Genomic DNA, 21,075 nt, shown 5'->3' on the forward strand with positions numbered 1-21,075 from the left:
TTGATTTATTCTGTAATTCTAACAATACTCATAAGCCATCTATGAATAGATTGTATATATTTATTTCATGAAATGACCTTCTGATAGGTTTTTATTTTCTCTTTATACGTAGATTTATGTCTTAGTTAACTCATCAGGGTATAAAATTTTATACCAAATATTATAGTCTGTAAAATATGTGTTTGATATAAATAAAGTACTTATGAAGTATATTCTATCATAAAATTTCAACGAATAAGACAATTAAAATAAATTGTACTCTAAAATAGAATAGTTATGAATGAATATTTCGTATTAATGATAAGAGAATGTGTTGTTGGAACCCACTGACGTCTGCCGTTCAGATGTGTGTCGTCTGCCAGACAGGAAAGTTGCACGATCGATAACAACAGAGCGCCTTTGTGTGCATCCCTCTTCTTCTCTATTTCCTAACACCTAACAGTGAGTATATGTCAGAGTATATGTGTTAGTTTCATATGATATCATTAGATACAACCTGTACCATGGTTTGGTATATTATGTAGTTGTAAGGCGTGTGGTACATTGACATGATCTGCCCTCATGTCGGGGCCATAGGGAGGGCGGCAACGACCATTCATACATTGATCTTCATATCATGTTTCCCTGTAGTAGGCCAAACTAAGTTGCTCCTATAGGGAATTAATCTGTTCCTCTCTCTGTTCCCATAATAAGGTCTTGTTGCTCAAATTGTTCCAATATCTCTTATGTAGGGTTTAACCGAGTTTAAAGTCTGGTGTTTCAGCATAGAAGTGTCTAGTGTTCTAAGTATATGTATTTGTGTGTGTAGGTAACATTTAACAATTTAGTCTCGCTTAAAACTTTTAATCGCGGTATTTCTTTATGTAGGTGTCGAGTATTTTAATAGTAATTTCTTTTGGCAGGATTTGGGAGTAACTTTGATGAGTACCACATCAGTTCTAACACCTCAGATTTGGTCTCGTTATTCTGGAAAACCTGTGAATGTTACTTTATCCAGGAGGCTAACTTATGTTCTGGAAATCTGCAGAAATCATATCTATGGAATTGTTATAGTCTGGAAAGTTGTACCTTAGCAGTCCCTTTCAAGAATGTTGAGCTAGGTTAGCTGTTAGGTTTCTTGGGTTTGCATTGTTTCATGTCATATTTATCTCTTCTGTCAGAGAAAGCCTTGCATCTTAAGGAACCTAAAGTAAACATTCTGGAAAGTGATCGCTGGAAGTGGAGTAGAGGTCTTCTCTTATCTATTCCACCACAGGAGCAGAGTTGCAACTCAAGGAAACCTAATGAATAATCTTTAAAGTGTTTTCTGTGGTTGGAGTAGTGTTGTGCTGACCATAGCGAAATGGTCATTGTTCTGTTTAAGTAAATTAGTTGCAGCATACGGATGCTCTGCATGTCAGTGCACATGTGACAGTCTTGCCTACTTCTTTCACAGCTGATGACAGTTGCAGCGAGAAAGCTTTGGTATGATTTTTAGCTTTGACAGATTACAGTCTTAGGAAGCTTTAATGGAGAAACTACAGGCCATCCTTATTGTTTCAGCTGTGGTCCACTGACCACTGCCTTTCTCTTAGTCTGGAACTAACCTTGCCAGTCCCTGTGACCAGTGATGAATGACAGAGTTCAGGTACAGTTAGATGTCAGATTAATTTTAATAGGTTAGCATCTTGACAGTGTAGAACAGTGAGATGGCCCATAGACTGTGTGGTGGCAAGTATACCAAAGTGCACTGTTGTCACTTTCTTTGTCTGAGAAATGCCATAATTGCATTACAGTATTTATACATTTCACTGAATGATAGCCCCTGCCAAGCTTTGATGATTCTAGTGTCATGATATTTGTTGATTTGCTTGGCCTAAATGTGCCATCTTGTTAAAGATATTTACCCTGTAAAGTCTCCAACAAATGTACTGTGGTTAAAGACTTTGTTAGTTTTTAGCATTTAAAAACTTCACACAGACTTGCTTCAAGAGAGGACAAAGGTTCTTCATCATCTTAATACCATTTGATTAGATAAAGTAGATGCAAAGTCTTGAGTTGACAACTTGAGACTGTGCATCTGTTTAATTAATTTATTTACAGCTAACAATTCTCTCGTTCATATTGGCAATATATGCTTGATTAGCAGGGGGATTTGTCATCTCCATCCATTAGTTGTCATGAATCTGGTCTTTGGTATTGTTTTAAGAAAAAGTACATGCCTATTCCTAGCAAGCTCAGTGGTATGTATCTTCACTGTATCACCTATATTCTTCCAAGACCCTATAGTAGTCATATAATCTCATGATGCAACAATATTCCTGATTTCTGGCAGGAGTTATTGTACTTACTTATTGAGTCTTTTGTATTTTGATATACAAAAATGGGATTAGAGTTTAACCTTTCACAAATAGAATTCTCTAAATGTTATTTAACCATCATCTTATAAAAGCAGAAGGTATCACTACTCTAGTAGCTTCAAGCACATTTTACTCATAGCAGCATATATGATTTTCCATTTAATTTGTAGGCTTGTGCCCACAGATATGGGTACAATACCATAGGAAACTATTAGTCCCCGAGATAGTTGAATACTTTGTTACCATATGGTTGGAGCACATCCAAGTTAAGGTGGTATCTTGATTTCACACTTTTTAGAATGATTATTGTCAATTATCTAATGCTATGAAAGTACCCCCCTGTCATGTATTTTATTGGGTGTAGATGCCCTCTAAACAAAGGAAAGTTCTTCCTCATTCTCTCCTGCTTAAAGAGGAAAACTTATGATAGATTAAAAAAAAATCTCTTTCCTTTCTTGCTTCTTAGTTCATATTCTTTAGATTGGCTCAAGTTCAGCCTTCTGTGTACCAATACCATAATACATTGATGGACAGATTAACCATTCCTTTCAAGAGGTTGATTTTGTTTCTGAAGTACAATTTTTCACTTATGGATCATTGGATGGTAAATATTTTAACAGAAACACTGGTAAGGAATATGAAGTATCTGCCTTTACTGAAACTAGTCTTTTCACCATAAACCCTCTTTGAATTTTCTGACTTGATACTTTTTATCTGGTCTGACCCACTGTAGTATTGTTGCCCATGACTGTAGTGTTTTGGCACAAGAGCAAGTTTTTTTTGTGCAGTAGCTATTTGCCACCATGTATAGGCTGAGATGATATTTTCTGACTTGAGATAGAAATGAATGGTAGACCTTGGCTATTAAAAAAACTCGCATAACTGTTAATGGTGCTGGTACTGTGAGGAATGTAAAGTTTTCAGTTTAAAAAACTTACAATGAATAGTTTTGTTTTTTCAGGATAGTAAGGGGGCATTGTCAGTGGTATATGTTAAACATGCTTGATATCTTGCAAAATAGTATGATTATAGCTATTTAATCAGTAGATATTACCAGTCCTATGGGTTGTGGTCTGCTAACATTGGATTGACCATTTATCTTCATTAAACTATCTTATGTTTCTCAGACTAATCACAGCCACAAAGTTCTTCAAACTGTAATTGGAACTAAACTGGTTGTAGGCAAAAATCTGAGCATTTGTTTTATCAAATGCAAATAATTCCAGTACAATCCCCATTCAGAGGAATTAGAAAGAATCCGTTGATATAGCAGTGCAGGCAACACAGGCATTTAGACAAGTCATGAATAGCAAACTGCATTTTGTGTGAGTGATTCAGTGGTGGGACTTTGTTACATTGTGGCATCTGTAAAGCCTTCTTTGATAATGTTTCAATTGCTAGCTGGTGCTTTGACATCACGATTCCACTTGCATTTGCCATTATGTTTTTTTTGGAAAACTTTATGGTGTACATCTCAGAGGCATGCAGAATATGACTACTGCTCATGAATTTTTGCCCTTCACCCAGAGAATTTAGGTGTGCAAGCATAAACTTGCATCTTGAAACAGAAGTCATGCAGTGTATTTTCTTATTTCAGGTTTCCCATAAATATTAAAAAGAGCCCTAGAAAAGCATCAGCTCTCAGCAAACTTTCAAACTCAGCTTGAATATTGAGAAAAGTGTTGTATCTGTGAAAAATAAGAATGGAGGAACTCAGAATAGATTAAAGAATTTTTTAAATGTGGAGTGAAACAAGATGATTACTAAGAAGAGATGGTATGAAGAATATGCCATGTTTGTAAATTGTGTATTAGGTATAAGCATTTTAGCTTGTATGGCATTTTTCTCTCTTTTTATATAATTTGGTGGGACATAGGCAATACAAGTGCCTCTTGTTCTTGTTTTAGTTCTTTCCAGTTCTTTCTCTTGCATAAAACTTGTCAAGGCACCCCTCATTCTTTTCACATGATTTCAGAGCAGTGTTTTGCATCTTATAGTCAAAACATTGTGTTGAAAAAACACCCGTACATGTTTCAAGCGTTTCTGTTAGTTGTATCCCAGGCAGTCAAAGTATTCGATGAATATTTTACATGCTTCATTCTGAAAAGGTAGTATGGTATTTGTAGACATAGATATGAATTATTTTATTTAGTTTTTGTTGATGTTCTTGAACCCATGCATATGATATTGTGGCAGTTTTTGTCTTGACAAAATGTAAGTACACTTAGTGATTTTTTTTGTGCATCATTCCAGTAACAGTGTAAAGATGATAACTTGCTTTTGCAATACTGTTTAATGATATAATGTAAAGTTGAGGTGATGTGGAGACACTTGATTGCTGCAGTAATATAGGCCACCACAGATGTGTGTGACCGAATGGAAAGGTAGTGGAAAGATAGGAACAGTATCATAGAATAAGTATTTAGGAAAATTAGATGGTGAAAATTGTCAGATTTGGAGGCAGTAGCTGAATCTTTCAAATAATTGTGATGGTAGATAAATGATTTGAGTAGAAAAGTAAAATACCTGTTGTGTAATGATAAAGGGACAACGGATTATGATCCTAGAAAAGGGATGATAGAAATGTGAGGGGAATAAAAAGATGAATAGGTTTTTAAAAAGTAAGGGTGTATTTGACACACTTAAGTGGTTCTTTGTGAAAAAAGGAAATATTGATGGTAGACAAAGAATGAAGAATTTGAGAAATGGAGAGGTTACTTTAGGTAACTGATTTGGGGTGGTGATGTAAAAGTTACAGGCATTAATGCTTCAAGTTTGGACGTTAGAAGAGTTTAGATATCATTAAGTACGGGGGTGAGGTTGAAAATATCAAAGATGGGTGGAGAAGAGTAAGTGAACATAGATATATAGAAATGCAGGAGTGTAGATTGAGTGGGAAGGGAAACGTTGAAGAATGTGTATGGAAGACTTCTGAATGCTGTTAAGCCTTTTTATGATTGAAGTAGTGTTTGTGTGAGTTAATGGTGGTATGAGTGAGTGGTTTCAAATTATGTAGGAATGTATCCAGTGTATTTAAAGTCAGAATTTTTTTTTTTTATGAATTAGGCATATTGTGATATGGCAATGGGTGATTTTAGTGAACATTTGAACCATAGTGGAACAAAATTAAAGTTACTGACTTATTTTTATGCCCATAATGCTGGTACGTTAACTGAACTGGTGGCAAGACTACTAACACAAGTATAGTGAAATGGTGAGTGCTAAGTTGGTACATCGTGTCTCCAGCAGGGAGGATGAGGATGTTGCCCCGGAGAAGATCACTGATGTTGCTGGACGCTCAGATGAGGAAAGGTGGGCACATCTGCCTAGACCCACTATTGCCTCTGCCAATATCCTCCAGTGCTATGCCCTGGCCTCCACACATTCAACCAGCATGGAAGAAACATATACATGGAGTGAAAGCCTTTCATATAGGAAATAATAAATTTCATACCAGTAGTGTTGTGAGATGTGGATGTGAGACACGAGCTGCAAGGAAAACTATATTCTCTGGAATTCAGCCAACAGGTACCATACACCTTGGCAACTATTTTGGAGCTGTGAGAAGATGGATAGAGTTACAGGAAAGTGGTGAAGATGTCATCTATTCTATAGTAGATCTTCACTCTATAACTTTACCTCAAGACCCAAAGACTCTTCATTCGAACATTATTATGATGGCAGCTTCACTCATCGCATGCGGCATTGATCCAAACCAGGCCATTCTTTTCCAACAGTCCAGAGTATCGGAACATGCTCAGTTCAATTGGGTTCTTGGCTGCATAACAACGATGGCTAGGCTGAATCATCTTCCACAGTACAAGGAAAAGTCTTCCATGCTAAAAGAGATTCCCCTGGGTCTGTATGTATATCCAGTACTCCAGGCAGCTGACATATTACTTTACCGAGCCACTCATGTACCTGTGGGAGATGACCAACGTCAACACATTCAGTTGGCAGCTCACCTAGCACGGGTCTTCAACAACAAATTTGGTCACACCTTCACTTTGCCTCGCTCATTGGTTTATGATGACACAACAGCAAGAGTGAGAAGCCTTAGGCAGCCTGCCAGGAAAATGTCGAAGTCAGAGATGGATCCCAAGAGTAGAATAAATCTCACAGACTCTCCAGATTGTATACGAGAAAAATTTAAGAAGGCTGTAACTGATTTCACCTCTGCAGTATATTACGATGCAGAAAATCGACCAGGAGTATCAAACCTGATAGCCATACATAGTTCAATAACTGGAAAGAGCTTTGATGACATCCGTACCGACTGTGAGAACATGACCACTGCACAGTACAAGCTGTTAGTTGCTGATGTTGTCATAGACCACTTCAGCCCAATTAGACAGAGAATAGAACAGCTTTTAAAGGAGAGTGGACATCTTAATCAGTTACTAGATCAGGGTGCTGACAGGGCAAAATCAATTGCTGCCAGAACATGGGAAGAAGTGAAACAGAAAGTGGGTTTGAGTGAGAATTAGAATGTATGAATGTTTTTGAGAATTTTAGATGTCTAAGACAAATTCCTGGCATGTTCCTGGCAAAAATATTCTGTAGACTTGCTTTGTGTTTATAATTGTGCTTTATATATATATATATATATATATATATATATATATATATATATATATATATATATATATATATATTTATTCTTCAGTGATATATGATTTTGTATAGGGTTATGCTTTTACTCATTTGTATATGTCTGTTACTGTGCATATGATTGTGATATTGTTCCATACGAGGTTAATAAAAGAAGCCAAGAACATTTACCAATAGTGTCTTTGAAAATGAAACCAGTCTAATCTCGTTGTTCCGTGATTTGATGTGAAGAGACAAGCAGTTACATTCGAGAACTGATGCCAGATGTGTGTTTGTGCATTGTGTGAAGTGGTTTTTGAAAAGGTGTTCAAGACATCGCAATTGTAGTGTTGCAAAAGTTTGATGTCAGCATTTGAGGCATAGTAATGAATTGCTTATTGGGTAGCTTACTACCAAGAAAAAGCATGGGTCTTTGTTCGAGCCCTAGCTAGGCTTTTGAATGTTCATGCATAGGGCAGCTGTATATATATATATATATATATATATATATATATATATATATATATATATATATATATATATATATTACATAGGCTTGGAAAACGTTCACAAGAAAAAGTAGCAGTTTATATTGCTGTCGTTCAACGCGCTCTGTCAGTTACGATGGCTTCGTGAGCTACCGTGAAATATGGACATTTTAATTGATGTGTTAAGAAAGATTAAATTTTTAGAGGACTTTCATTTGGTTGAATTCATAATTTTGAATGGCAAGTGGGTCATTTATGTGTATCTTTTAATGGAAGATAATAGCCGCCAAACTGGTGAAACCTTGTGAAGTATTGCGGTTCTTTTTATGAAAGACAGGCTTTATTGGTTTTGTAATTGATGGGTTTTTAAGTATGAGCAGTGCACATTATGAATGATAGTGGATTCATTGGCTACCTGACGTTAGAGGGCAATGGTTAAGCTAGAGCCCGTAATAGTCGCTATGAGTTATGGGATTTGATGACCCCCGACGACATTGAAGCTTCCTTCGTGCGTGTATATTACTGAAAGGAAGGAAGTAGGTGTGGCACTGAGCCAGCAGGAATGCTGCCACCGTTTGGGTGCGACTTAAGAGCGGCGCACGAGGCAACATCTGGCCTCCTCGCACAACACCACTTGACATCTCCACCCACTTTGGTGGTGTGTGTCCTTACCGCAGACGTTCGTTTTCGTTCCCATGGTATTACATCGACTCTGAGCGAAAGTATTTGACTTCCCTTCAGCATATCCAGCCTCTTATTGACCCACCAGTCCTGAGATAAATTGGTAATGGTTTTTGCTTGTTGTGTGTGTCTGATTTACATTAGTTTAATTTCGTGATTATGCGTCGGTGGATGTGTCTCGTATGTCGGATGACCTAGGGATAAAGCTTTCCCGTACATGTATTTTCGTCTGATTTTCGTTCGTTTTTCTCTCGTTCATCCGCTTTCGGCTTTCTCCCGTACTTGCTGTTAGCAGCTTTACTCTGGTGACAGCCTGTTTTCCGTACGTGTTTAGACCAGTTTGATTAATGTCCTTGTTGAGCCCAGCTTTTAGTCCTTGTGTGACCCTGTTTTTTTTCTTGCCGACCTAGTTTACCCTTGTAATGTCCCCTTTACCCCTATCTCCCGTGTCTGTTTAGTCTCGTCCTGCCCCTGTTTAAGTCTGTCTGTATATCGTATCTGTTAAGCCATCTTCTCCTGTCTCAGGCCATATTATTGTCTATAATCTTTTCCTTCCTGTCTGTAAAACTTTATCCTTGTTTACACGTATAAACTTTTTACTTTGTCCTTTTAAACTTAATTTTGTGGTCTTATAAACTTTTTCGGTGCATTTCTATATAATTTTTGGTTATAAATTCCTTTGTATTACATATTGTGCATTTCAGCTGTTTTTCGTGACTGTACGTTTTTTCGGCATAGAATTTTATTTCCTGTTTGTACAGACTTTTTTCCCCCCCTCTCCGGTTTGACGTTTTTCTCCGTTTAGAATAAACTGTCTTAGAATTAGCATTATTTTTGTGTGTTTAACGCAGGTACTTTACTGGTAGTCCACCAGGCTTTGGAGACGAGTAGTGATAGAAAAGAGTGTACGAACTCTTTACCCTCCGTGCGAAAATAGAAAATACTGCCTTTGCTCTCTTGTAGAACTTTCCGCTGATTCTTGTGGAAAGATGGAGTGTGTTTTGCGGCTGTATACATTTCTTAACCCTTCATCTCAGGTTTCTCGGTGTGGGATGAGCGTCATACTTGATTAATCTTTAAGAAGCTGTTTTTTTATCTTAGTTTTTGAGAGAACTCTCTCCTTACTCTAGGAAGGAACGCCACAATCCCTCCCTTTTGAAAAGTTTTCATTGCTTCCCATATTTTTTTTTTCAGCCAGCGATGGCTCCCTTGAAAGTCATTTTTCCCCATTAAGAGTCTTTATTGCTTCTCCCATGATATTTCAAAAAGTTTTTCAAGTAATGAAGGCTGTTTGCTTCTGGGGTTTCATAAGGGTTCCTTATTCTGTTTGGACTTCGTAGGGGCGTTATCTCTATCATACGGCGCTCTGCTTGTGTATACCCAGAATATATGATTGTGTATACCCAGGATATATTATTATGTATACCCAGGATATGGGATTGTGTAAACCCAGGATGAATGATCATACATTCTCTTTTTGTGGCGCATTTCGCCATCAGTGAAACTCACGGCCGAGTGTTCAAGACCCAGACAGGGCAGCTGGCTCAGCCAATTGTGCTGTCTGTAATAGATGGGTTCGTAGCGTGTATGATATATATATATATATATATATATATATATATATATATATATATATATATATATATATATATATGTGTGTGTGTGTGTGTGTGTGTAGATATAGAAAGAATATGGGATCATTGTTTCCTTAAAGCTTAGATGGTTTTGGAACCGTAGACGTCAATTATGTTTATGGAGGACGTGGAAAGGGTGAGTGAAGGATGTGTGTTCGGGATATAAGAAGGGTTGGAAGCATCCCTCATTGTTAAGAAAAGGTTTCAAGGTCGTAATTCACTCGTGACGCCGATGATTCAAAGCACGAAGTAGGAGAAAAAACCAAATTGCTATGGACGCCATTGTTGACTTGTGATGCAGGAATACGAAATGAGTCGTGTCCCCATTAGAATTAAGACTTTTTGATCATACGTTAAATCTATAGTTTATTTATTTAGTAGTTCCTTTTCAACGTAGGAGTAACCATGCATAGGTAAGGAATATAACCGTTCGTGGATATTAAGCTCAGGGTAAAATCCTCTTAGAGTATATTCGGGTCTATACTCTTGACACACACACACACACACACACACACACACACACACACACCTCCAACCCCAGGTAGGAATATATCTGCCAGACGCACACTACACCATGGGTTATTGTGAGGAACGGGAGCCTGGGGAAGTGTAGGAACGTCTCACGTTTTGTTTTTCATCACATCAAGGACTTCCCTTTGTCGTGTGGGGTGGTGGGGGGATGAGAGAAGAGGGTGGGGGAGGGAGGTCTTTTGCGGAATCGGCCGGATGAGTTATCTCCGGGGGGAGCTGCTGGCACGATGGTCGCTCGTCCTACCGGAGCCTCTGGAATCTTGGGCCTTATAGACGGGCAACTGTTTTCTTTCCTTTTTTTTTCCATTTATTTATAATCCAGTTCTTACGAGGATTATACTTTATTATATGATTAGATATCGTCGTATCGTGTATTTTTTTTAACGATATTATGTTGAAATTATGTGCGTTTGTGTATGTAGTACGTCATGTACGTCTTTGCTAGTTCATTGTCAATAATGGATCTTGTTAGTGCATTTATGAGCGTCAGTGTGTTGAGTTGCGGGCAGGCGATGGTGTCAGACTGGCGGTGGTGGGGAATTATTATATCTCCTTGATTGTTGACGTGGCTGGAATGTTGAACATAGCTGGCGGGAAAGCACACACACACACACACACACACACACACACACACACGGTCCAGCCCCAGTTGAGATGTGACTCACCCAATTGAGTAGTGTAACATACTTATATAAAGGCCAGACTGTTCTCATGAAGGTTGGGCGCGCCCTTTAAAAGGCCAGCCAGACACGGTCTGGTCTTGTAGGACCCGAGTGTAGTAGGATTGATTCTTGATCCCGTCGGAAAATTTTTGCCTGGCGAGGGATTTTTTTTTGAGGGGGGGGGTTGGGTTGCGAGTTGGTGAAGATGAATGGCGTAGTCGAGGGATTGGGGTGAAGATTTGATTACTGTAGAAGTAATATCCCATTGTTGCCTTGTTCTTGTGTTGATAGTTCGGCCGAGGTGGGCGGGGAGGGAAGGAAAGTAGTGGGGAGAAGTCTGGTGTATGGGGAGAGGAGGGATAGATTGTTGCAGCTTGTGGTCTAGGTTAATGATTTGTCGGTGCCCTACATTGTTTTCCTGGAGCCTAAGTAACCATCAAGTCTCGTTCCTGTTTCCGGAGCGCTTGCCTGACTCTTTTCTCTTCTCTTTAAGGCCTTTGATACGTTATTATCTGGTGGGCAAACTGTTGACATGTTTGACCAAGGGAGATGTGTTGACACAGCCTCCGGGAAGCGAATAGGGTCTTAAATTGTGTGTGTGCACTTGGGCGTATATATATTACTTTATCAATTCAACGCCACTAGGAATGCTGGTGCTGGGGCATTGTCCAAATAGGAACACGGTTATTTTACCATGTTACCAGGCTAGAGTTGGGATTAAACCTAATTGAATGGTCGATCGTATTTTATTTTTTTCTTCTCGTGTGCGATGGTGGTTGTGTGCATATATATCTATCTACGGGTTCGTTGAGTGCGTCGTGAATGGTCGTTAGTATATGTGCGCGTAAGGTTTAGTTTTATGTGGGTATTCAGTTGTTGATAGGGAATCGCCAGTTGGTCATGGTTAACTTTGGATTACAGAGTGATGCAGGATGCTAAAGCCCAGTCTCACTGTATACAGTCGTCGTATGTTTTGATACCTTTCATTGTCCTTTTCCTCTCTCTCTCTCTCTCTCTCTCTCTCTCTCTCTCTCTCTCTCTCTCTCTCTCTCTCTCTCTCTTGCTTACTAGTACCCGGCGCAGGATAGGCTATTAAGTTCCACTATTGGCAGTTGGCGCTGGGCCAACCCCTTTTCCGTGAGCTGAACCTGTGTTACATCTGGTGTTTCGTATAACCCTCTCCCATACTCTACCACGGTGCTTCCTTCCCATAACCATTTACTTAACTGTTACATCTCATTTTCTATTACGTTGGGTCCTTCCCCTCCCATTTTTTCACCTACTTTATATTACATTGGGTATCATCCCTCTCCCACTTTCTGTTTCATTGCTACGTTTATGCTACATCGGTGTCATCCCTCTCCCATTTTCTCTTACGTTGGTACACGTAAGAGAAAACAGATGAATGAGACTCAGGGGTGACTAAAGACCCGCGGATAAGAACATGTCTTGATTATTTAAGAAGTTATTTCTCAATGTTATGGCTGTTTGAAACTGATGCGGGCCCCCTTCTTTCTGAGTTATGTTAGAAAAAATGGATTGTAATTAATTACTAGAAAGGAAGGAAGGCTGGCTGTTTCCCCTTCCCCTTTCAGTAAGTTGTGAACCAGATTTCCCGGTTTTTATTTTTATATATCCACTCCTTATCGAGGGTCATTATAACTCGTTTTACTCTTAAAGATTTAGTCAGATATTTCAGTTTCATCCTCGTCACTGCATCTCCGGTTGCCCTCCCGCCCGTGTCTGAGCGATTGTATGTTAAGGTGGTTCTCTGTGAGGGAGGAGGAAGAGGAGGTGGGAGGTAGTGGGACCAACCGACCGCCGGAGAGGTTGTAGGGAGGGAGGGAGGTAGGGTCGGATTTTGGCCGTGTCAGTCAGTCAGTCAGTCAGGCCTGGGGTGGGGGGGGGGGGGGCAGTCGACTCCTCCTTTCAGATCGTTAATTTATGTCTGGCGCCAGCGTCTCCCTCCCTCCCTCACTCACTCACTCTCTCCCTCCCTCCCCTTTCCCGTATTTGCGCCAAACCCTACCCCTCCACTCTCTCTCTCTCTCTCTCTCTCTCTCTCTCTCTCTCTCTCTCTCCAACTTTTCATTCGTATGTTGTAGTTGTTGTTGTTGTTGTTGTGTTTAAAGGTTCCACTTGCGTGTAGTCGTACTGGAGGCTATATGATTTTCTTTCGCATTTGCAAGTGCGTTCAGTGCTTGCTTGTGCGTTCATGTGCTTGTTTGTGCGTTCAGTGCTCCATCATCGTGTACAGTACGCCAGGCATTCGACCCTCCTAGCCAGCCAGCAGACCCCTGGCTGCGTCACATGAGTATGTGTGACCCGCCACCTTGTATTACAACCCCTCTACCCCTCCCTCCCTCTCTCATCCACGTCCATCACGGCTACAACTCCACCCGTATGTGAGAGAGGCAAGTTGTACCAGGCACTTCAAAAACTCGTATATTTTATCTTCTTTCTTTACTTTAACGAGTGTTTTTTCAGGTCCTTATTCCACTTTGCATTAAGGACCTGGCTTCTATGTTGTGGTATTTAGGGTATATATATATTTAATCACCCTAGTTTCCGTTTTCTTTCCCCCTCTTCATTTTCATCTCCCTCTCCTCGTTTCATTGTCATCGGCAGCAATCCCTTGATCGTTTCACATGACCCGCCCCTTATCGCCATGACCAGGGTCACCACCCTACCTCGTCCTGCAGGTCCCTTACCTAGTATTTCACTTGTTTTATTTTGTGTGTGTGTTGGGGGGGGGGGGAAAAGCGAGGCATTTGAGATAGATAGAGAGAAACTGGTACCGTCAGATACATAGGTTGAGTTGATGTGAGCTCTGAACACGCCATTCTCATCCGAAAGGAAGTCTTGGTTTGTGGGTGGTGCGTTTTCTAACACGAACGCGGGAGGGGTTAAAGAAAATGTTTTGTCCTTTTTTTTTCTTTCCCCTCCGCGTTTGCTGATAGTGTTGCATAGAAAGGCTCATTATTGGCGTTTAGTTTTAAGTCACCCTACCCTCTCCTCGCTGTATTGGTTTTATTTAAACGTAGGTGATGAGTATGTGGTGTGTGTGTGAGGTAAACTGTAAAGTACATGTGATGAAGAAGATGGGATAAAGGTTTGGGGGACTGAAGACGGAAAAGGGGGGTTGGGGTACAGATTTTTCTTAAGGGATGCTGTTCGTAGTGTGGATGGAAATTGTGTTGTGACATTGGCCAGCCCGGTGTATTGGTTTAGTGTAAAGGGCCGTTACTGTCGTGTTCGTGGGTCGTACCGTCGTGCACAAGGGTCGCACCGTCGTGCACAAGGGTCGTACCGTCGTGCACAAGGGACGAAAGTATTTGTCGTGCTCAAGGGAGTGAAGAAGGCATTCGGGTCGTTTAAAGGCAACTTTTACTGAAGAATGACAGATGATAATTGATAAGTGTGATTGATAACGGATGATAATTGATAAGTGTGATGGATCTCATTGTATTATTTATCTGCCGGTGACACACAAGACTGTAGGTGTGGTGCTGGGAGCGAGGGCTTTGACGGTCCTCTCCGCCTGTGGCAGAGACTGGGAACTCGCCCATATAGCGTCGTAACACTGTCTTCCCCCTCCACGTAGGGTGGGTTTCCACTTGTTATTGATCCCAAGAGACGGCTCCTCCTCCTCCTCGGCTGATCTGAAAGCCACAGATATTTCCCCGCTCCTCAATTTTTTCCCACCTTTTGTTGGTGACGAGATCAAAGTATCTCCCCCCTCCTCCTGCGTGTTGGTGACGAGATCAAAGTATCTCCCCCCTCCTCCTGCGTGTTGGTGACGAGATCAAAGTTTTCCTCCCCCGTGTTGGTGATGGGATCAAAGTTTTCCTCCCCCGTGTTGGTGGTGGGATCAAAGTTTCCCCCCCCCCCCCCTGGGTGTTGGTGGCACCGCCCGCTCGCGGGGGGGGGGGGGTCAAAACTTTCCTCGTGTAGGTGAGAAGGGCAGAGTTTTCCCTCCCTCCTCCTTTGCTGGTGCCCCCGTGGAGCCAAAATTTTCCTCCGGTTGTTGACGAGACCAAAATTTTTTTCCCCCCGCGTATTGCCCATGGGGGTGGGTTGTTGGGGTGGGGGGGTGCAGAGTTCACCCCTACCCCCTTCCCCCATAGTGGTGATTTGAGGTCGTATTTTCCACCCCTCCCCCCCCCCTACTTGGTTACCTCGGCGCCATGTTTATTTTCCCTCTCCGCTGGTTACGTAGAACAATACAGTTTCCCCCTCCCCTCCCCCCCACTCAAGACACTTGACCTTTCCATAGGTCGGGGTCAGAGTGCGGGTGTGTTGGTCGCCGCCTGACCTTCTGACCTTGAGGAACATCATTTATACACGGTTTTACCAAGTTGCCGGGCTAGTTTGAAGGTGACGATTCTCTCTCTCTCTCTCTCTCTCTCTCTCTCTCTCTCTCTCTCTCTCTCTCTCTCTCTCTCTCCTCCCCAGGTCGTTCTAGTGCGTAGTAAGTGTTAGGTCGCCCCCCGCTCTCTCTCAGCACACGACCCCTTCGCAAGCTCGAGGCACGACCACCCTTGTGTGGTGTGTAACGCCGTGGCTGTGGTTACTTGACGACTGCCCTACGGTCGGTTTTAAAAGCCGGGCCATCGTGCCCTAGGGTCGTACCGTCGTGCTCTAGGGTCGTACCGATGTTTTTAAGGGTCGCACCGTCGTGTCCAGGTCGTATAGTCGTGCTCTAGGGTCGTACCGAGGTTTTCAAGGGTCGTACTGTCGTTATCAGTCGTCGTGCTTAAAGTTCACACTATCACATTCGAGGATTTCAGAATATATATATATATATATATATATATATATATATATATATATATATATATATATATATATATATATAGAAGACAGTGTGCGTCGGAAATACAATATGAAGGTTTTGGAAGACATATTTCTTGCAGACTGTTACGAAATTTGACCGTGACGTCAGCCATGTTATCGCCTGGTGGGCGGATGTGTCCTGGGACGTATGTTGTGGCGGCACGAATGATAATCAGTGTATCTGAAGTAGAACGTATTGGTCAAGAACAGAAGAAATTCTGTTATATGTAGACGTACAGTGACCGGATGATATAGATAAGTGAGCGAGTTAGAGTAACTAGAAATTAGCATGTGAAGCAGACAGATTAGCTGAGGGTATACATCTTGCGGTGCCGTCCGTCTGGCTCTCGCGATTTTTAAAGATTTTGTCTATCTTTTGGGCAGAATCGTAAGGCAACCGAGTGCAATGTATTCATGCTTGAATGTCATCCTCTTGCCTGCATTGCTTCCTGGTGGTGGTGTCTGTCTTTCGGCCTCCGAGAATGTTAGCGTCCCTGGCGCCAGCGACCATTTGTGTCAGCGAACGTGTAGGATGATTTGGCAAGGCCCCATCTATGTTTTGCCGGGGTTATTGAGTTGCAGTCCGTCTGGGGCTCAACATACCCGATTTGTTTACTCGTCTGGTCTTGCTGGAGGTACGCACTTGATGTGTGTCAGTGGTGGGTGGTGGTGGGGGGGATTGCGCGGGGGGGGAGATGGTTGCTGGTCTGCGGTAGGTGGCGCGCGCGGCGGTGGCGCCAGTAGCGTGGTAACTTGGCGGGCTCTGGCAGTCATGTCTCACGAGGCAGACTGCCCGTCGCTGGGAGGCCAACCCATCCCACCTCCCGATCCACCTCCCGTTACTGATTATGTAATGTCACTTGCAGGCCTTCACGTCCCATAACATACACACACACACACACACACACACACACACACACAGGTCCTTACACTCTGTACATACGTAATAGATGCTTACACAAAATACAGACAGACACGAAAACATGCATACAGACAACACCAACCCCATACCACAATAGAACATGCTCGCTCTTGGTGGTTTAAAGCTGCCGGCACATGTCATGCATGTTTTAACACAGGATCACAGCCCTACATTTACCATGCATGCACACTTTCACAGTTTTTTTCACATGTAAACTCGATGAAATGTAAATTCACATTCTTGTGTTCCTGGCGCACCTTCCTACGCAATTTATAGCTAAATTCATATATATTACAATATGGTAAATTGTGTAGTTTTTTCTCTACGAACGTGTGAAGAAAAATGACCAATATTTCATCGCAGTTTAAGATAAAATGTAGCCAACTTTCACCAGATGCGTCCGTATGTTTGAATGACATTGAGGCATTTGATATTTATGTTGTGCTTATTTGTGCGGAAAGAAAAGGTTAGAGTTTAACGTATTTTTTAGATTGTCTATATAAGATTAAATGCTTGCCTAATTGTATGAATAATTGTATCAGACATGAGTGGGATGTTCTGGGCTCCAGTGATGATGACTGGGTGAGAGTTTTAATGCATAATAGGAGAAGGAAGAAGCCAAGCTTGCTCAGGTTTGGGGAACATCATTTTCATCCTACATCAGAACTAGCCTAAATGTTAAGCACTCAGATTTATCCTAAACTTAACCACGCTTAATCTAACCTAACCTTACTTTCTAGTTTAACTTAGCCTTAGCAGAATCTTTGATCTAACTTCACCTTGTGTCCTAACTTAATCTAGCAGCGTCTTGACTTTAACAAGAAACAGCTTCTTAACCCCGCCAAGATAGCAATCTTAAGTTAAAGGACGTTTTAACCAAACTTAACAAACTGGACCTCCACACTTAAAGCTGACTGCCTTACTTAAATGTTTTTAAGTAAACTGGACCACCTAACTTAAAATCTTTTAGTAAATTGTACCACCAGATTCAACCTAAAGCTAACCACCAAATTGAAATTTTTTTTACGAGTTTAAATAAAAAATCTTGGCGCTGATAAGAGGACATTTACCTTGGTCTTCATCTAAGTACGCGGGATGCAGATGTGGGCCCCCTCGTCTTGCATCATTATTGATAAGTTGGTTATTGGGGCTCCTTTCTTCTCCACGTACTTGGGAATTATTCGCCCTTTCTTTCCCCAATGTTCATTGAGTAATTAGGGTTTAAGTAATTGGATTATGCCAGTTTTTATTCTGGTTTAGGTAATGGGTGACTGGGAATTTCTTAGATATGGTTATTGTATTGGCATGGGTTTGATATGATGGTCCACCGTTCAATTATTTATCGTAGTTATTTACTGGTTTATTGGCATTGTTTTAGTGCGTATAACTGAAACGATAATTGTTTATTACTGAAATTTGATTCTTTTATTTCGTATGACTATGCTTTGAGAGCTGCCAGGGTTTAAATGTAGTGTTTTTTTGGTCCTTTCATTGTGGGAATTTTGGTATACTTGTGTTGGCTTCAGTTTGAGGTGGGGTACAGTTGATAGAACGGGGTTACGGGACAATGACCCTAATTCGTGTGCAGAGGGAGGGAGATTAATGTCTGTACTCCAGTGATTAGACACCTTAACCCTTGAGGGTACAGTTGGTCAAGTTATTAGATTAATGACGTAATCCTGTTGGTTAGAGAGAGATAAATAGATTTGTATTCTTGAGTGGATAGTTCCATAAGGTAAAACCCGTGATTTAGTAGCATATAGGAATACCTGGTGAGGATGTATTGAGTTAAACACATTACATGGAAACTGTAATGCTTGACTTAGAGAGAGAGAGAGAGAGAGAGAGAGAGAGAGAGAGAGAGAGAGAGAGAGAGAGAGAGAGAGAGAGAGAGAGAGATTCTTGTGAAGTAATGCGAAATCCCAGTGGCTTGGAAAGGATTATGTATATATAGGCGTCCTAGCTTCGTCTCTTTGATGTATATCAACTGACTTATATTTCTCTCTTGTGTCTCCCCTGATGATGTGATTATTACACGAAAGTGCACTTGGGAACTTTTCGTGTTTCATTTTCCCCGTGGACCCATAGGAATATATAGGATATGTAGTTAATACCTTAAACCAGGGTGGATGGAGACTAGAACAGCTCAGCATGAGGATTAGAACACACACACACACACACACACACACAAGTATCCCTTCACTCGTGGAGAGGTAGTAGCGTCGTGCGGGGGCGGGATGGGCGGAGCGCCGCTCCAGATTATCGACGTTCTCACCCCTAAGGCTGTTGTTGGTGGTTGTGGCCGCTCCCTCGCCCGCCCGTCCGCCCGCTCTCGAGTTCGTTGGTTCGACCCCCCCCCCCCTTCCTTCCTACCCCCACCCCCCCTGTCCCCCATTACCAGTAGGCTCTGGTCGGGCGTGTGTGTGTGTTAGGGAAAGGGGGCGTGGTGTGTCAGAAGGGGGCGTGGTGTGTCAGAAGGGGGCGTGGTGTGTCAGAAGGGGGCGTGGTGTGTCAGAAGGGGGCGTGGTGTGTTAGGGAAAGGGGGCGTGGTGTGTCAGAAGGGGGCGTGGTGTGTTAGGGAAAGGGGGCGTGGTGTGTTAGGGAAAGGGGGCGTGGTGTGTCAGAAGGGGGCGTGGTGTGTCAGAAGGGGGCGTGGTGTGTTAGGGAAAGGGGGCGTGGTGTGTCAGAAGGGGGCGTGGTGTGTTAGGGAAAGGGGGCGTGGTGTGTCAGAAGGGGGCGTGGTGTGTCAGAAGGGGGCGTGGTGTGTTAGGGAAAGGGGGCGTGGTGTGTTAGGGAAAGGGGGCGTGGTGTGTTAGGGAAAGGGGGCGTGGTGTGTCAGAAGGGGGCGTGGTGTGTTAGGGAAAGGGGGCGTGGTGTGTCAGAAGGGGGCGTGGTGTGTCAGAAGGGGGCGTGGTGTGTCAGAAGGGGGCGTGGTGTGTCAGAAGGGGGCGTGGTGTGTCAGAAGGGGGCGTGGTGTGTCAGAAGGGGGCGTGGTGTGTCAGAAGGGGGCGTGGTGTGTCAGAAGGGGGCGTGGTGTGTCAGAAGGGGGCGTGGTGTGTCAGAAGGGGGCGTGGTGTGTCAGAAGGGGGCGTGGTGTGTCAGAAGGGGGCGTGGTGTGTCAGAAGGGGGCGTGGTGTGTCAGAAGGGGGCGTGGTGTGTCAGAAGGGGGCGTGGTGTGTCAGAAGGGGGCGTGGTGTGTCAGAAGGGGGCGTGGTGTGTCAGAAGGGGGCGTGGTGTGTCAGAAGGGGGCGTGGTGTGTCAGAAGGGGGCGTGGTGTGTCAGAAGGGGGCGTGGTGTGTCAGAAGGGGGCGTGGTGTGTCAGAAGGGGGCGTGGTGTGTTAGGGAAAGGGGGCGTGGTGTGTCAGAAGGGGGCGTGGTGTGTTAGGGAAAGGGGGCGTGGTGTGTCAGAAGGGGGCGTGGTGTGTCAGAAGGGGGCGTGGTGTGTCAGAAGGGGGCGTGGTGTGTCAGAAGGGGGCGTGGTGTGTCAGAAGGGGGCGTGGTGTGTCAGAAGGGGGCGTGGTGTGTCAGAAGGGGGCGTGGTGTGTCAGAAGGGGGCGTGGTGTGTCAGAAGGGGGCGTGGTGTGTCAGAAGGGGGCGTGGTGTGTCAGAAGGGGGCGTGGTGTGTTAGGGAAAGGGGGCGTGGTGTGTTAGGGAAAGGGGGCGTGGTGTGTCAGAAGGGGGCGTGGTGTGTCAGAAGGGGGCGTGGTGTGTCAGAAGGGGGCGTGGTGTGTTAGGGAAAGGGGGCGTGGTGTGTCAGAAGGGGGCGTGGTGTGTTAGGGAAAGGGGGCGTGGTGTGTTAGGGAAAGGGGGCGTGGTGTGTTAGGGAAAGGGGGCGTGGTGTGTTAGGGAAAGGGGGCGTGGTGTGTCAGAAGGGGGCGTGGTGTGTTAGGGAAAGGGGGCGTGGTGTGTTAGGGAAAGGGGGCGTGGTGTGTCAGAAGGGGGCGTGGTGTGTCAGAAGGGGGCGTGGTGTGTCAGAAGGGGGCGTGGTGTGTTAGGGAAAGGGGGCGTGGTGTGTTAGGGAAAGGGGGCGTGGTGTGTCAGAAGGGGGCGTGGTGTGTCAGAAGGGGGCGTGGTGTGTTAGGGAAAGGGGGCGTGGTGTGTCAGAAGGGGGCGTGGTGTGTTAGGGAAAGGGGGCGTGGTGTGTCAGAAGGGGGCGTGGTGTGTTAGGGAAAGGGGGCGTGGTGGGTCGATTTGTGTATGAGATTGTGGGGAGATCATGTATGTGTGGGATTGGGGAGATTGTGTGTGTATGTGTGGGATTGGGGGAGATTGTATGTGTGTGTGGGAGAGCTACAACTCCCAGCTGACGGTAACAGCTGGCGATAACCTCCCCATAAATTCATGTTAGATAACATTGTCTGTCGCTTGTATAACTTGGGTTTATATTGATGG

At 43.4% G+C, this 21,075-nt stretch overlaps 1 protein-coding gene across 6 annotated transcripts in view; it reads left to right on the plus strand.

Moving 5' to 3' along the window:
• The first annotated feature begins 326 nt into the window (after positions 1-326).
• The window catches only part of LOC139748237 (synaptosomal-associated protein 25-like), an 84,980-nt gene continuing 64,231 nt past the window's right edge, over positions 327-21,075 (plus strand). For 2 of the 6 annotated variants that reach the window (XM_071661107.1, XM_071661108.1), the window contains exon 1: positions 327-441. Coding sequence is in view for 2 of the 6 variants with exons in the window: in XM_071661103.1 (XP_071517204.1) it covers positions 5,594-6,826 (1,233 nt within the window). In the remaining 4 variants the exon portion in view is untranslated. Of the gene's footprint in view, positions 442-5,585; positions 7,121-21,075 lie in introns of those variants that run through there. The other 4 variants (XM_071661105.1, XM_071661106.1, XM_071661103.1 and 1 more) reach the window with 3 other exon arrangements.

This window comes from Panulirus ornatus, chromosome 73 (assembly GCF_036320965.1).
Source record: "Panulirus ornatus isolate Po-2019 chromosome 73, ASM3632096v1, whole genome shotgun sequence".
In the NCBI taxonomy this organism is placed as follows: domain Eukaryota; kingdom Metazoa; phylum Arthropoda; class Malacostraca; order Decapoda; family Palinuridae; genus Panulirus; species Panulirus ornatus.